At 32.0% G+C, this 16,093-nt stretch overlaps 2 protein-coding genes across 3 annotated transcripts; one reads left to right on the top strand and one right to left on the bottom strand.

Annotated features, from left to right (window-relative positions):
• Positions 1-664: 664 nt before the first annotated feature.
• lili (LMBR1-like protein lilipod) lies at positions 665-15,801 on the bottom strand. 2 transcript variants are annotated; one of them, XM_088198594.1, is made up of 10 exons: positions 15,629-15,801; positions 14,886-15,150; positions 14,443-14,670; positions 11,766-11,834; positions 9,737-9,889; positions 9,492-9,673; positions 9,266-9,427; positions 2,566-2,791; positions 2,340-2,496; positions 665-928 (listed from the first exon to the last, which is right to left on the bottom strand). In XM_088198594.1, the coding sequence occupies exons 1-10, from the start codon at positions 15,689-15,691 to the stop codon at positions 811-813; spliced, it is 1,623 nt and encodes a 540-aa protein (XP_088054720.1). In that variant the 5' UTR covers positions 15,692-15,801; the 3' UTR covers positions 665-810. The 2 variants fall into 2 exon arrangements, with proteins under 2 accessions (XP_088054720.1, XP_088054721.1); XM_088198595.1 differs by lacking the exon at positions 665-928 and having other exon boundaries at positions 1,073-2,496.
• On the top strand, positions 10,010-11,676 carry LOC148229587 (tetratricopeptide repeat protein 12). Its single transcript, XM_088198597.1, has 3 exons — positions 10,010-10,243; positions 10,767-11,012; positions 11,315-11,676. Exons 1-3 carry the CDS (start codon positions 10,010-10,012, stop codon positions 11,531-11,533), a joined length of 699 nt encoding a protein of 232 aa, XP_088054723.1. The 3' UTR covers positions 11,534-11,676.
• Positions 15,802-16,093: the final 292 nt, after the last annotated feature.

Genomic DNA, 16,093 nt, shown 5'->3' with positions numbered 1-16,093 from the left:
TAAAGCCCCACCCGGCCACACCCAGATGATCGTGATAATATTTACAATTTATTTATAGGTTATATTTTGTGAGATGCGTATAAGTGTCTTACTGTTCTCGATATATTTTTTAATATTTAACACGTACTAAATTGAAATAAATTTGTTTATTTCACGTATCGTTTTATTTTTATGCTCGAGTTCATCCTCATCCTTATTTTCCTATAAAGCTATGATTCCATAATAGTTATACAAATATGTAAAAGTACAGAACATATATATTCTGTGATAAAAGCCAGAATAAATGTTCAATTCTAACTTAATAATAGACATTGCTAGATGTAGAAAAATTAAATGAGGAACATGTTAACTGCACTTTTCAGATATTTTTGGTCCTGGGGGGTGCGGGGGTTAATATGTAATGTCAAATAGGTTTTTTTATTATACAATCAGAGTTGTTGCACCATCAGAGAAAAAGTAACCGAGCAAAACTAGGTAGAGAATTTAAAGTAGCAAAAATTATGCTTCAAGACAAAAGCAATCGTTTAAAATATCGATAACTTTAGTATGAAATAATTTTAATTGGGTTATAAGAATTTTGTCGGTGAAACAAAATTACACATGTTTTTGCAGATGTACATAATTAATTATAATTTTATTATAAATTAAAACAAACAACTCAGTATTTTTAAAATATAATATTTGTCATGAAAAATATAAATATACCAGTCTTCCTTGTTTCAAAAGTACATCAAAAACATAACATCGAAAATAACGATAATTTTTACATTAAAATTAGGGGTGATTCACAATAATTGTCCTTATTAACTATCACTCTTGTCTTTCTCGCTCGTGAAGCTTCTCGTATCGCACGTTTGCTTGGCGCGACCTCGTCCGGAGGCTGCTCGACGAACTTTTCGGGAAGAAAAACTCACCGATGGCTTTGAATCTACACATCGTTTAAATTAAAAATTCTTTTATATTTGACGGCGACTCATTAGTTGGGCATGTGCACAAAGAGATGAGCGTGACAAAGCTTATGGTATCTTTGATGATTTAAATTGTTATGGGGAAGAAATGAAGAAGCGGATGATTTGGAAAAAAGTAACATTTATTAAATAAATAACTTACATACAAAAATATTTGAGTTTGAATCACATTCATGTATACAGGTATATATACAAAATGTGTTTGTTATTGTGTGAAGGAACAGTGACACATGTACTTTAAAACAGTTTCGCGAATTTTGACTTTTATATAAACAAATACATATACAATATCATAATATAAATAATTGATGAAATTTCAGATTGACCAGATTTAAATATAATCTCGATTATTTTCGATCAGATTATGTTTGACTTTTTGCCTCATAATAAAAATCCATTTTAGAAATTTTAGAAAACATTAGCATATAAATGTAAAAATTCATTTTTGTGTGCAATCTATATATTTGTATACATATATAGAAAATAATTATGCACATATTTAACCGAATTAGTAACAATGATATGTCAGTCTAATACAAATCAAACGATAAATTAAGGCACTACTTAAATTCTAACAATAATAATATACGTATATCACAAAAATAAATGGCTTACGGAATAAAGCGCAATTATGTTTGAAAAAAAATCACTCCTTTTTAAATAAAAAAATACTTTTTATGAATCAATGTTCACTCCAATATGGAAGAGATTCAAAGGGTTTTAATTTGTCAAAAATATAACTTTATATTAAGGAGTGCATTATACAACACACAAGAAATAATACCGACAAAATATCAATAAATAAATGCATTATTGTAAAATAGCACAATCTTCATTAAAACATTTTACAATTAACTGCTCAAATATATAAATAAATTCTATCACACACTAAAAACACAATACATAAACAACTAAAGTATTTTAAAATGTATAAAAACCCGCAAAAAATTGAAAAACACACGCTTCCGTACTATTAAAATTGGTCATTAAAAATAAAATCACAATCGTAATTATCGGGAATGATCTTAGCAAATTAAAACAGATGATTGCGGAAGGAAAGCACGTTAAAATAATACTCGGAATATTTGTTAAGAGCGTACATTATATGTAAACAGCCACGGATTATAATAGCAGAATATTAATACGTCTAATAATATCAGTCTTTTCGGTAGAATGATGAAAAGTTTGACGACGCGTCACAAGAACCTTCACCGTACAAACGATAAAGTTATAAATACATACTCATAGTCAAATGTGATAGTTAATTCTTACAGCACCGTTATAACAGCATAGCATGCTCAATGATGATGATCATGACGTTAATTGTTAAATGTCACGCAGTCGGAGAGTATGTTTACATTCTCGACTAACCTATTGTACAGTTCTCTCCTCACTGTGGCGGTGAACTTGTTGACGAGGCAGAGCGTCGCCGCCGCCGCAAACACCAAGTTGTACAACAGCACCAGCTTGAAGTTGCCCAGCCATTCGATGTTTCCGAACTCGCCGAGCAAATCAAAATTTGTCACACCTGTTAGCGTTAACATGTTAATATTAATAAATGCGTGCATGCGATTGTTATGGGTGTTTGTTTATATACCGAGAATTTTGGCAAGCAAGGGTAATGCGGAGCTTAGTACTAGGAGCAATGCGCAATTTGCTATGATGTGGGAGAGAGGCGTGCGCTCGGGTCTTGGCCGAAGTCGGCTGGCGCATCCATATAGGCCGGTGCAGGAGGCGGCCGCCAAATATAACAGAACGGCTACTTCCAAGGCAACGCCGGTAGGTCCTAGTCTCGAAAGAGAGCGTATTCCCAGGGTAAATTGCTAGAAAAAATATTTTTTGAACATTAGCTAAAACTGATGATTAAAAATGTCCAGATTCAAACTTGCCAATTCCACATAAACATATATAAGTTACGCATTCTTTCTTCTAATGGTGCTGTCACCTGTTAGTGTTAGTATACGATATAATCTGCAATAGCAGTTACAGAATAAATGTTTTACAACATAATGATTACCCATTTTGTTCTTCATGCAGAAATTTAAGATAGTAATTTAATTGAAATGTAAGATTATAGTAAATATTAGATGTCATTTATTTTTTTATAATTTGAAGAGTAGTCCGATACGTGACAGTAGTCGCTGCACTTGCAACATGCACCAAAGTAGAGGAGCCTTCCGTCATTAGTTTTTTAAGTAGCGGAAACGTGAAACCTATTGAAATTCATTAATGATTGAAGTTTAGTAGTGTTACACGTATTTTACTCCACCAAGAGTACGGGCGGATTATAAAGATGAGTAAGTTAACTAATTAGCTTCACTCCTGGAAATGAGTCGCCATCAGTACACAGCACTTTTTTGCTCATTAAATTATAAGATAAAATATATAAAAATAATTCATTTAACTCAAACTTGTATAGTCCGTCCAAGATGTTAACACTCATTGCCGTTGTGTTAGAAATAAGGGTGCATGTACGCATTCATGCATACATATACAGTTTTCCACGAATTTTTTTACACTGATATGAGAACGTTACCAATACTAAATCAGGGCTGTTTTTAAAGTAGGGTGATCATGCATTGGAAATTGAATTAAAAACTATAATGTTTCGGGCTCAAACACGTTCGCGATGTTATTGTTCTTTGTTTACATATATCTTAAGCTAGTATTAAATATTTACATTCTGTCAGGTACAACTCATAAATTATGTTTTAGATGTCACTGCGCTTATCACCCGATAGTTAACATTATTTTTGTTAAAATTTTTCCCTTAACACTTAACCAGGGGTCGGGTAGTATTTACCGATTTCGTTCACTGGCAGTAACCTGCGGGAAGGGTAATAACTACCTTTTACGATTTCTGACGTTTAACGACGGGTCCAGTTGTTTCTACCCGCAAACACTAAAATGTTTTGTGATGAATTAAATGAATGAAGGTTTGTACTACAAGAAAAAAAATATTTCAAGGCGAAAATATTTTTATTGTCGCCACAACTTCACATGTGGGGGACAATCAAAGAACTCTTTGCATCAACAAGCTAAAGTAATAAAACACGATCGTAAATTACTTTTAAAGCTTGACAAAGCTTGGCATAACAAATTTACCCCATGGAAGACCGAAATATAATTTACATATGATAATTCACATAGTTCATTTTATTTACATAATTAATTATTATCTATTTTTAAACTAAAGATATTATAAAGTAGAATAAAGCAAATTTTATGATATTAATTATTATTTTATGCAACCCACAGATTAAAAACCATTGATAAAATAATTTTAACATATGAACCATTACAATGCAGAACATTTGATAAATTTTTGTTTTTTAATTCCGTTTAATTCAAAAGTTATCATATATTTTTGTTATAAATCTGTGTTGCGTAAAGTTCTCGCGAAACAGCTCATATTTACAGATCATGCGGGAAAAAAACGACCCGCCGGTTAAGTGATTTTATGATGGGTCATAAAAACGGGCCATTTTCGCTCGCCTTTATTAATTTGCGACAAAGTTGCCGCCATCGGTATACGTCTTAAATAATATTTTAGTGATAAGGTTTTATTACTTTATGACAAGTTTTTGCTATTTTGAAAGAGACATCTGACAACCGTTTTAAACTGAAGCGTAAAAAAGATCGATGTCCGTGTTCAGACAGTTTGCGAGTGTGGTGAAGTTCGGACAGATCTGTTCTTGCTATTAATCTCGAGGCGTTAAAAATGAATCATTCAAGATCGAAACCAATACATCGTCAAACTAAACAAGTTATAATCACGGTATATTTGGTTTTAACAGAATAATTAATAATGGCTCTTTAACGACACCTGTTCAAAAACAAGTAATTAAAAAATATATTCTAAATATTGCTACTTTTTTAGGTATCCAAGTTGACTGGTTATCTGTATTAAACAATTAGAAGAATTATTACAGAATACAACAAAACAAATAAAATAGGGGGAATGCTTAATTCTCCAAAGAAGAAGAAACCAAAAACCAAATTAAAACATAATGTAGGCGACATTGATAAAACAGTGATAAGAAATACTATTTATGACCTCCTTTTACAACCTAAAGAACTCCCGACGCAAAAGAAATTGCTTCCTATAATCAAAGAGAAAACAAATTTCAACGGGAAAAAGTACGCTATACAAATTAATTACAAGACAAGCCAAATTCTCTAAATTTACGACTTGATATTAAAGAACAAAGATAGGATGAAACATTACAAAATCGATTAAGTATTTGAGAAGTATGGCAATACATGTTTGAGATTACCACCATTTCATCCGGAACTCAGTCCAATTGAAAATATTTGGGGTATTTTAAAACAATACATAGGTAGTAAAAACATAACTTTAAATGCAAATAGTGTTAAACAATTAGTGTTAGAAAAAATCGCATATATCACGGTAGAGTGGCAAAAAGTGTGTGACAAAAGTGAACGTATTGAAGAATCGTTATTTCAAAGAGAATTAAATTATGACATATGCACAGATGACGAACAGTTTATTATTAATATTATCGAAGAAGATTTTGATTCGGATGAAACTTTATTAGTAATTATGATAGTGAATAAAAATTAATTATATTAAATGTATTATTGTTTATTTTTTGTGTTTTTATTTATTTTTATTATAAATTATTGATATGTTGTGAAATTTTGTACTATTTACTAATCAATACAATTCCTGTAATATTCTATTTTTTTTAAATTTATTTATTAAATATTTTATTAACCTTTTAGCTGCCCAGACTTTTTTCGCAAATATATGTCCCACGCCCAACATTTTAAATGTCTAAAAATAGGGTAAAAAAAATTTTTTTTAATGTAAAACATGCTCTTACTTACATAAAAACAGCTTTCGGATTTTTTATGCTTAAAAAACGACGGAAATCGGGAAGTAAACGTCGAGTCAAAAGTGTTGCATGCGCGCACAAATTCCACACACATAATTTACCGCCACTGATTGTTTACTATTTATATTTTTTCACTTTTTCGAACTAATTTATAAGTTTTTTATTTTGTTTATATTTATATCACTTTTTCAGACTGAACACAACTAAAAATAAACAAATATATATATTTTTTTCATTTCACTTATTTCACTTATATATGTAAATATATATTTACCTAAAATGTCTCTTTCGTGTGATATATTCCAAAGCATGGGCTTACACACAAAGGTACATCACATTGGACACACTTATGCATAGTTTCTTTCCTCTGCTTCTTTTTTGCACAAACAACGCATCTTTTCTTAGGATTTGCACGGCTGGAGGTTGATGGAAATGTGTCCATGAAGTGTTGGCCCTGTACTTCTAAACGTGAAGATGAATCCATTACCTTTCGTTTTCTACTTTTCTCGTACTTCTTGTGATTCGTTATCAGCTGATCGATAACTTTTAATTGAAAATCAGCTATAGATGATCGCGTGTTTTCTTTCTCCATGTATAAGGCACGTGCATTCAAAAGGTCAAGAACCATAAGATGAATAAATACCTTTTTATACCACCTAGCCGTTTTGCGCGCTGAATTTACACCTGAAAGCACCATATCACTCCTATCGACTGCCCCCATATTTTTGCAATAATCTATGACACTCGATGGCTTTTTTATTGGCTCCTTTGTTATTCTATTTATTTTTCCTGTTTCGACGAATGTATGAGTATGAAATGTCGTCAATATCAATACATCCCGCTTATCCTTCCATATTTGTAAGGCTATTTTATCAGCATGAAGAGTTTTCATTTCACCTTTATTTACTGTAGGTATGTTCTTGGGCATGTTTTCGGTTTCGTTGAGCATTCGTCTTCTCACTGTATAATTTTTGTAATAACAAAGGGCTTGTATACCAATTATCCACATACAGTGTGTGACCGCGTCCAAGGTATGGCGATAAATCATTACCACATTTCCAGAAATACCAAGGTGATCAATTTTGCTCTGTTCTGCGGTGGCACCTGTGTATATTATTACATCAAGCACATATCCCGTTTTACAATCACAGAGCATGTATAATTTCATTCCAAATCAACTTCTTTTTGATGGAATGTACTGTTTAAACGAGAGTCGACCTTTGAACAAAATCAAACTCTCGTCTATACATACATTTCTGTATGGATAAAATAGTGTAGAAAACGTTAATTTAAGTTTTTGCAATATTAGTCTTACTTTAAATAGGCGATCGCCTTGTATTTGATGTTTGTTGTCGGAAAAATGAAGCATGCGGAGGAGAATTTCAAATCTATTTCGTGACATTGTATTACTGAATACATCTGAATGTAAAACGTAGTGTGTTGACCAATGTTCTGCTATTTTGTTTCTGGAATTGCGTGACATGAGCATGCATATAGCAAAAAATACATACATTTCATCGATTGTAGTGTTTGCCCACCTTTGCAATCTTTGCGATAAATTTGTCTCGTTCTTTGTTGCAAACATATATTGTTTGTTAGTTTCCGAAACAATCAAATTCATGATTTCATCATTCATAATTTTTTTTAAATAATCAGCTTCTTTGCAGTTATTTATATGAAATTGTGATCCAGATTGGCTAGGATCAAATGGATGCATTTGTGGGACAAATATTCGTGCTTCCATTCAAAAGTTGGCTGCACATTTACTTGGCTGGTGGAAGAAGTATCATCAGGAGTATCAAACTGTCTTCGTTGTCCGATCCGACAAACGAATCCAAATCGTCGTTATCGCTTTCGTCTTCAGATTCGGCAGTTACGATATAATAAATTTCTTCTGCATCTTCAGAAGCCATTATTATTAAAAATATATAGAACACAAACACGAAATTACAATTTTTTTTGTAAATGCACTTTTATTGTCGAAAACTGTATTACCTATAAATGCACTTTTATCAGATATTTAAAATATTATAAGATAAACACTAGCACTCTCGAGAACAACAAAATACGAACTAAATACGAAAGAATGCGAGATGCTTACTTTCAACGCAAAAAATAATACACATGTGGGAGATTTCTTGCATGCTGGCAACCTCCGGCCATTATATTTTGTGTGGAATCCAAGAGACTTGCCTTTATATTTAAACTGGTGGTTCTTATCTCGGGTTATAATGAAGAATCCTATTGCTAAGAGATGTCAGACCTAATTTAAAAATTAATAAGTCGAAATATACTTTTATATCTTTTTTAATTGATATGGGAATATATGCGCCGTATGGCGCGTTTGGGCGTGTGGGACATACTCGCGTACGCGCCATATGGCGTCTATGGCAGCCAAATGGTTCAACAGATATTCAACCTGAAGAGTGCTTTCATGTTTTTGATTTAAATATGTATATAAATAAGCAAAATACGTAAGCAAGTGATATTTTACATTTTACTCAACAAATAAAATTAAAAAAATAATTGAGCGTGTAATTTCACATGTTGATGAGCGTTCACATCTTGGACGGACTGTGCATAATGCAATTTGAAAATCTAATCCTAGTTATTTGTGAATTACTAGAAAATATGGTTATATTTTATAAAAACGTGCTTTTAAGTGAGTTAATTTATACACAATAATTTGTTAGTATACACTTGAGAGTAAGTTAATTTTACGTAATTTTCCATAATTATTTATTTATTATTTTATATTGCATTTATAATAACACTGCATGAGCAGTGGGAGAGATTTCATATGTAGGTCAAGTGCAAGAAGTGGGAGTAAGTTATTAACCCATGTGTTTGTATATCACCACGCTACACATGTGAAGCAAAATATGTTTGATTTTGAGTATTTTAAAAAATAAATGTTTTTTATTAACCGTGCAAATCGAGGGATAAGTGTATGATTGTTGGATTAGTCACTACCTATTATGAATTATTGTATTATTTATAAAACAATTACTATTTGTATCATTATATCGTACGAATAGCGAATTGTACAGCAGTATCTTAATTAGTCATATTGACTATTATCTGTGAGAGAAAAGTATAAAAAGATTAAATAAATAGGAATTAAAATTATAATATTAAATTGTATTATGCAGGTTAGATAGGGGTTTATTTTAAAATTCTTTCAAATTATTTATGCTCTTGTTTTAATTTAAAAACAAATTAATATGGATAAAAAAAAACTATTTTCAATAGCCATATTTTTTACAATATGCAGATCAGATCAACATCTCTTAATTTTTTTAAATGAATTCATAGAATTGAATTTTAGCGTTATTGTTTTAAGCTGCCAATCCAAAAATTTAATTAAAAAAATTACAAGGCACAATGTGGAATATAGAAGTATGATTCTGATACACTCAAATAATAAACTACACTTACAGACGTTGAAATTGGAAGTGCTTTGAAGCCAACTAGAAGTTCTAACGTATTTAATAACACCATAAAAACTGCGAAGGCCGTCAGCGCCAACAAGATAAGTACTGCGAAAGGATAACCGACGTTGCGTTTAAATGACGAAGTATGTCTCTGACTATCTATTATCTGTAGAAACGATTAATTTATATTATTTTTTTATAAAAAATATTAATCATTTGTATCAACTCACTTGTCGTTTGCATTGTAATTGTTTGAGTCTGGTATCGAGGCTGCTTTGTAAAGCGCCGTTTCTAAGTCTCAACATGTTATTACTCTCCATGTCTTCGTCGGAACCGTTTTCCATGCTGCGTGGCGATAAGGGATTACCAGCTAACGGTGGACCGATTGGAGAGGGAGATATGTATCCATCGCCTGTAAATAAATTATATTTATATGCGAAAATGTTACACACAAACAATAATAAATAAAATTTACCAGTAAGCATCGCATGTTTAAGCCTTCGGCTTACAGTCTCTTCTTCTAACGAATAGGCGAAAAACTCTTCATTGAGGTCACGTAAAAATTGAGGTTTTACAAGAACTTGACCGACGACACCGAATAATCTTACGAATCCGAGTGGAGTGCAAACTGAAACAAAATATACATGAATACTTACATTAATGTATCTAAGTAACTGAGATCAATAAATCAAGGTCAAACGGTTGCCATGTAAACAGTTACATCAATATATTACAGTTCACGCTCAAAATGGAACACAGCGAAGAATGGAATAATTTCATGCACCGAGTATCGGAAGTGTCCGGAATAATAGATGGATTAGTATCACAGGACGAAGAAGCGGCTAAAAGGGCGCAAGTTTTGGCCGATATGTATCTTACTGAAAAAGCGGATGTTGAGATCGATCCTGATGTGGATGTTAAATTGAAAAGCGACAGGACTGTGATTAATAAGCGTCCCGAAGTAGAGAAAGAGGCGAATTCAGTAAGTATTACCTGCATATTAGGTACATTAAATCATCCGAGGAAAAAATAATTTACGTTTTTATAATGCAATAAATCTTACCATTGCAATATTTTCCAATAATTATAACTATTATTGTACATCTAGAATCAATATCAGACACATTCACTTTATTTTAAGTAAACTGCAAAAAAAAACACGAAATTTTTTTACGGAAATAATCATATTTAATTCAGAAAATAACTCGACGTGAACAGATCATAAAAATAGTAATAAAACAATTGCTATTTATCATTCTAGTATAAAAGTGCAATAAATAAAAACATAACTGTACTTTAAATTAACTTTTTTATATGTTTTTACAGATGTTTTGTGGTTATATTAATTGCATGCAAAATGTTATATCGTACATTGATGACCTGGGAAACCATAAAATTACTTTTTATATAAAATACTAATATTTTATGTGCTCCAGTTATTAGCAAAAAATATAACTGTGTATTGTGAAAGGTGACTGCATAACTCATTTTTTATTTCATTACAGAATCAAATGGGTAAAGAAAGTTTTATGCAATTCGTTGAAATCGACTCTGAAAAGAGAGCTGAAGATAAAAAAGTACGCATGGAGAGGGCCGATACCTTCAAGACGAGGGCATCGAAGGCGTTCCGAAGAGGCGACTATGAACTGGCACTATCGTGCTACACCAAAGCAATCGATCAAGTAAAAGACAGCTGCTTGCTTTACACGAACAGAGCGTTGACACTGATAAAGTTGAAAAAATACGACAAGGTAACGGAAACCATTACTGAAAAACTAGAAAGACTTTGGAGGCAAATATGCTTCTACATAAAAATGGGGTTCAAGGATGAAAATATTCTAGTCATAATTAAGGAAGTATTTTATTGTATAATGATGAAATTGCTGTATAGGGGTTCGAGTCTTTTATCAGGTTCGATGGTGGTTAATCCTTTGATACAAGCTTTATATATGGCACTGGTGCAATTTTTCTTTTCAATGCTGGTGCGAATCTTTAAAGACGACGGCGAGCCGAATTCAATTACATAAGTCTTACGATTTTTTTGATAACCTAGGTGTTTTATGACTGTGAGTGGGCGCTGCGAGTGAACGAAAATAGTTTTAAAGCAAGACTCTACGAAGCCAAAGCGCACCGGGGCATGGGACACGAGCGACAGTTTCAAGAGTGCTATGAAAACCTCATGAAGACATTCCCCCAGCACAAATGCATCACAAACGATTTTCTCAAAGAGCCGGATGTTAAAGAAGAAGACGGAGACGACGAGAGTCAATAAACGTAAACAAGTTTCAAATAGACAATGACAAAGTGCAGTGAAATTGTTGTCTGAAAAAAAGTGACACAACACAAGGCCAAGATAAATTGGACATGTTCCACATTCCGCTAGCATAAATATCTTTAGATATCTTTGCATAATCTATATTTATATTATTAATTGATAGTAATGCAAGCTTGTAATCTAGATCATACGTTGCTTCTATTACGATAACGGTAAATAGGACGCTTACCCAACAACATGAGGACTCCGATGAACGAAACGCAAGAGTATAGGAACGGTAGATAATAATTCCATAAATCTGAAAATATAAAACAGAAATTGTTTACATTATATTTTATAGGTAACCACAATATGTAACAAAGTCAATGTTTGTGATTTTAAAAAACAATAAATTTTATTTAATATATGTAAATATATGTTTGAATTGTCTAATGTGGGAAAAAAAGAATTGTAGATAAATGTGCAATAAGATAATAATTTAGACAATTTTTTTACACTTTTTGTTAATTGAATTTAACTCATATCTACTTGTAGATTTTAGATATTTCTTCTTTTATAAAAATATCTTTCATTTAACTTTGTCAAAATAAATTAGTTGTGTATTAAAGTGCACATTTGAAATACAATATATACTTTAAAACTGATATTCCATAGAAACATACACACCTATAAAAGAGTTTACACTATTAAAGAACGTAAGTTTACTTTTTAATCCATGTTTCACTTAGCTTAAGTAACTTGCATAGAAATATACAAGTAGTGGTTGAAAAATCAATGAAGAGAGCATAAAATTGATATAAATTAACCTAATGTTTTCTGTAAATTACCCATAGAAAATATAGTTTGGATACTGGTCGGTTATTTCCAACCAAAGGCGGGACTTGCACACATATAGTGAAGCAATTTGGCGGATGCGAAAAGCAGTCTTAATACCCGACCGACCCACCGGTCTTTAGAATTAAGAAATCAAAAAACAAAACTTTATCAAATGTTTTGACTTATATTGTTACATATGTTAAAACTATTTTATCAGTGTATTTATGTTTTCAATCTGTGGGTTGCATAAGACCAAAATTAAAATCATAAAATTTGTTTTTTTCTTCTTTATTTTATTTCTAGTTTAACCCTTTATGTGCAAAATTAAATTTCATAAATAGTCAGGAAATGTGTCAATTATCAACTAAGAAAAAAAGTTAAAGATATAATTGTGATTTTATTATGTTTATAGTCATTCCCTGCTGCATCTTTATTCACCTTCAGAATTGAATATAAAAAAGTAAAAAGTGATAAAATGAGGGGAAAAGGAAAAAAAATATATAAATGTTTTTGACAATCATTTAACCAAAATTAATTAAGATCTTGCACATCAACCTCACCTACACCCGTTTGTGTTGCTAGTTTCACTATTTCGTTGATATTAACCACTTGAGTGATTTGCCCGAATACAACTCGGGTAGGACTTTTGCTGTCACACTGATTTGCCCGAACTGGACTCGGGCACATCGTACATGAAACTTTTTATAGTGATTTGACCGAATCCAGCTCGGGTCATTCCCCCACCAGTCTAGACTGACACGTGTCGTAATTTGAAGGACGCGAGTGGCAAAAAAATAAGAAGAGAAACCCGAACCTACTGCCCTGATTGTAATATAGGGTTATGTATGGAATGTTTCAAAATATTCCATACAAAAAAAGAATACTAAAAGAATCTTTTTCTTCTTTGTTTCAGAAATTACACTGTTTTATATTTTTTTCCTTATATTGTTTATTTGTATTGTATACTAAATTATATTTTTTTCTTTATATAAGTTTCTTTAAGTTTTTACGTAATGTTTGATTCAAATAAAATATGTTTGATGAAAATGAAACTTTTTTTTCTTTCTTTCCTAATATTGTTTATTTATGTTTTATACTGATTTATTAAATTTTAAAATATTATAAAAAAACATATTAGTGAAAAAAAAGGGTGACTTTTTTTGACCCACTTTTTTCCAACGGGTTGACCACAGAAGTGGTTAACAGGCGATTTTCGGGGAATACCCTATTCAAATAAAACAGCGAAAAGCGGAGCAGCGCTAAACGGGGTCTTACTGTACATGTTTTATGATTTTTATAGTGTGGGATAAATCCGCATCTCGCACTTGAGAGAAAGAGGTGATTCGGATTTATCCGCATCTCGCATCTAAAGGGTTAAATAAATATTTGTGTAGGTTATGTTTGGGTTTTTACAGCAAATGTACGTTTAGCAACTGAAATTAAGTTTCATAAACATTTAGAGCAACATATAATTTCACTTAGAAATATATATCCACTAGTGAAAATGTATTTGTATTTCATTTTACACATTACACATTCACTGTAGCATTTATACATCACATGTAAATAAATAATGATAAGTTTGTAAATGTTTATTACTATGTATGAAAAAGTTGAAATCATATAATTTCACTAGCACCTGCGAAATAAATTATATTTTCACTGGTAAAAATATATATCTACCGGTGAAAATGTATTCCGATATGATTTCACTGAAATGACATTTTAAATAATATTTTCGGGATATATTCAATACTGTTATTTTTTTATTTTCTTTGGGGGATAACCTGAGAATTTCTGGTTTAGAATCAGGTCCAATTCAATTAAGGGCAAATGCCTCCACCTGCCCCCCCCTCCCAAATAACGTCCCTGGCTTCGTGATAATAAACAAGTATCTAACAAAATCAATGCATTACGTCAACTAATTCTCAAAAAACATTGGAAATACATAATTTTACTAAGTGAACGTTTTTATCTTATATATAATTGCATCATGTATATGTTTATCGTTCGATAGCATAATCAACATGTATATTTGTCGAATCACCGTAGCTAATATGTGGATAATTACAATGTTGATAAGAACTTACTGAGCGTCTCGGTAGTTGTGTCGTTCTTGTAGATGAACGACGATATGACAAACGTGAATCCCATCACGACTCCGGCCAACAGAGTCAGCACTGTGCACGTCTCGCAAAAGCGAGACCAAACTCCGGGCCGGTATCCAAAAAATCCAGCGGACTCAGCGAAGAGATACGCAAACGGTAGAAACACAAACAAGGACACGTTCGAAAATAAAAATACATGACTCCAAAGACCTGCAAGTGTGAAAATAAATTATTAATGCAGCTGATAAACAAAAGTAAATAAACAATGCATTACTTTTTATCGCTCCATTAAAATAATACTATCTATGACTAATAATAGATATGTACGTATATATAAAAAATAGAGTGCAACGTTAAATTGAATATGACAAGTTTATCTTTTTTGTAATGTAATAATTGAAATAAGATTGACATATTAATCTCACCTTGGATCAGCGAGCTGTTCAACCATTTGACGTAATAACTATCGGGGTAAATCAGAAGCACTTCGTTGCTTATTACGGATATCGGTAGAAGGAGGAGCGATCCGATGGTGACGGTCAAGGCGAACGTGCACAACCACACGCTGATTCTGTAGACGGTGAGCTCGTCCTCGTCTGATGAATAGCAGTCTTCGTGATCTTTTCGTCTGAATTTCTGTATGAGTGCGTACGATGCGAGATAAAGTAAGATGAAGAGAAGCAGAAATATCTGAAACCACAATAAATAATATATATTTGCAAGTAACTGAAGCATAAAATTATACTGAAACCATTGTTCATTGTTTCTACTCATAACTCTATTCTTAGCTTTTCTTTTTTCAATGGATAAAACTACGTTACTCATATTAAAATTATGCAATTTTTAATGATGCGAATATAATGAATTTAAATGTTATATCAGTCGTAGAAGTCATTGATGATGAACCTTATTAAAAAAATGCTATATGTAGATTATAAATTCATTCAACTTCTATGAACAATATTCATATGAATTTCTTTTGTTTTAAAATATGAAAACATGCTCATAAAAAAATATTGAAATTAATTAACTTTATTTGGAAAAATTAGTCGCAATTAAAATTTATTGTGCAGATTTTACATAAGTAAAATGACCCAGTTCCTCGTTTTAGATTAACAAAGATATGAATAATTCTAACGAGATCAAGTCTTTCGAGTGTAAAACTCACGATTTGCTCCCTGACATTATTGTGGAAGATCTGCTCCCTGAGGTCGGCGTCATCGTCGTCCATTACTGAGGGCGCGGGCGGTCGCCCGCCACTCGAGCCAACTGCGACGCATCTTAACGCATCGCAGGCGACGCGTTCGCAGCCTCGCTCGACTCGGCCGCCCTTCGTAAACTAAAACTTTAAACGACGTCCGCCACTCGATCGCCGACTGCCACTCATAATATTAAAAAAACGTATAACGGTCCAAACAAATTTACAATAGCGACCATGACCTCGACGCAAAGGATAAAACCACGTATAACTTTATCGCTGACGGCGATTTATACATTATCGTTTATTTACTCAAAAATTAAACAAATATAACGCTAAAGCGAATGTTATTTATGATGTATTTGATTAAATACGTTTGTTTGTTTCAAATATTTGGGTGTGATTATATTGAGCGTGTTTTAAAGTAAACTAACA

The sequence above is a fragment of the Plectrocnemia conspersa genome, unplaced genomic scaffold, assembly GCF_051122295.1.
Source record: "Plectrocnemia conspersa isolate PC_06_02 unplaced genomic scaffold, ASM5112229v1 ptg000011l, whole genome shotgun sequence".
NCBI lineage: Eukaryota > Metazoa > Arthropoda > Insecta > Trichoptera > Polycentropodidae > Plectrocnemia > Plectrocnemia conspersa.
This window is presented reverse-complemented; position numbering and strand designations above follow the sequence as displayed.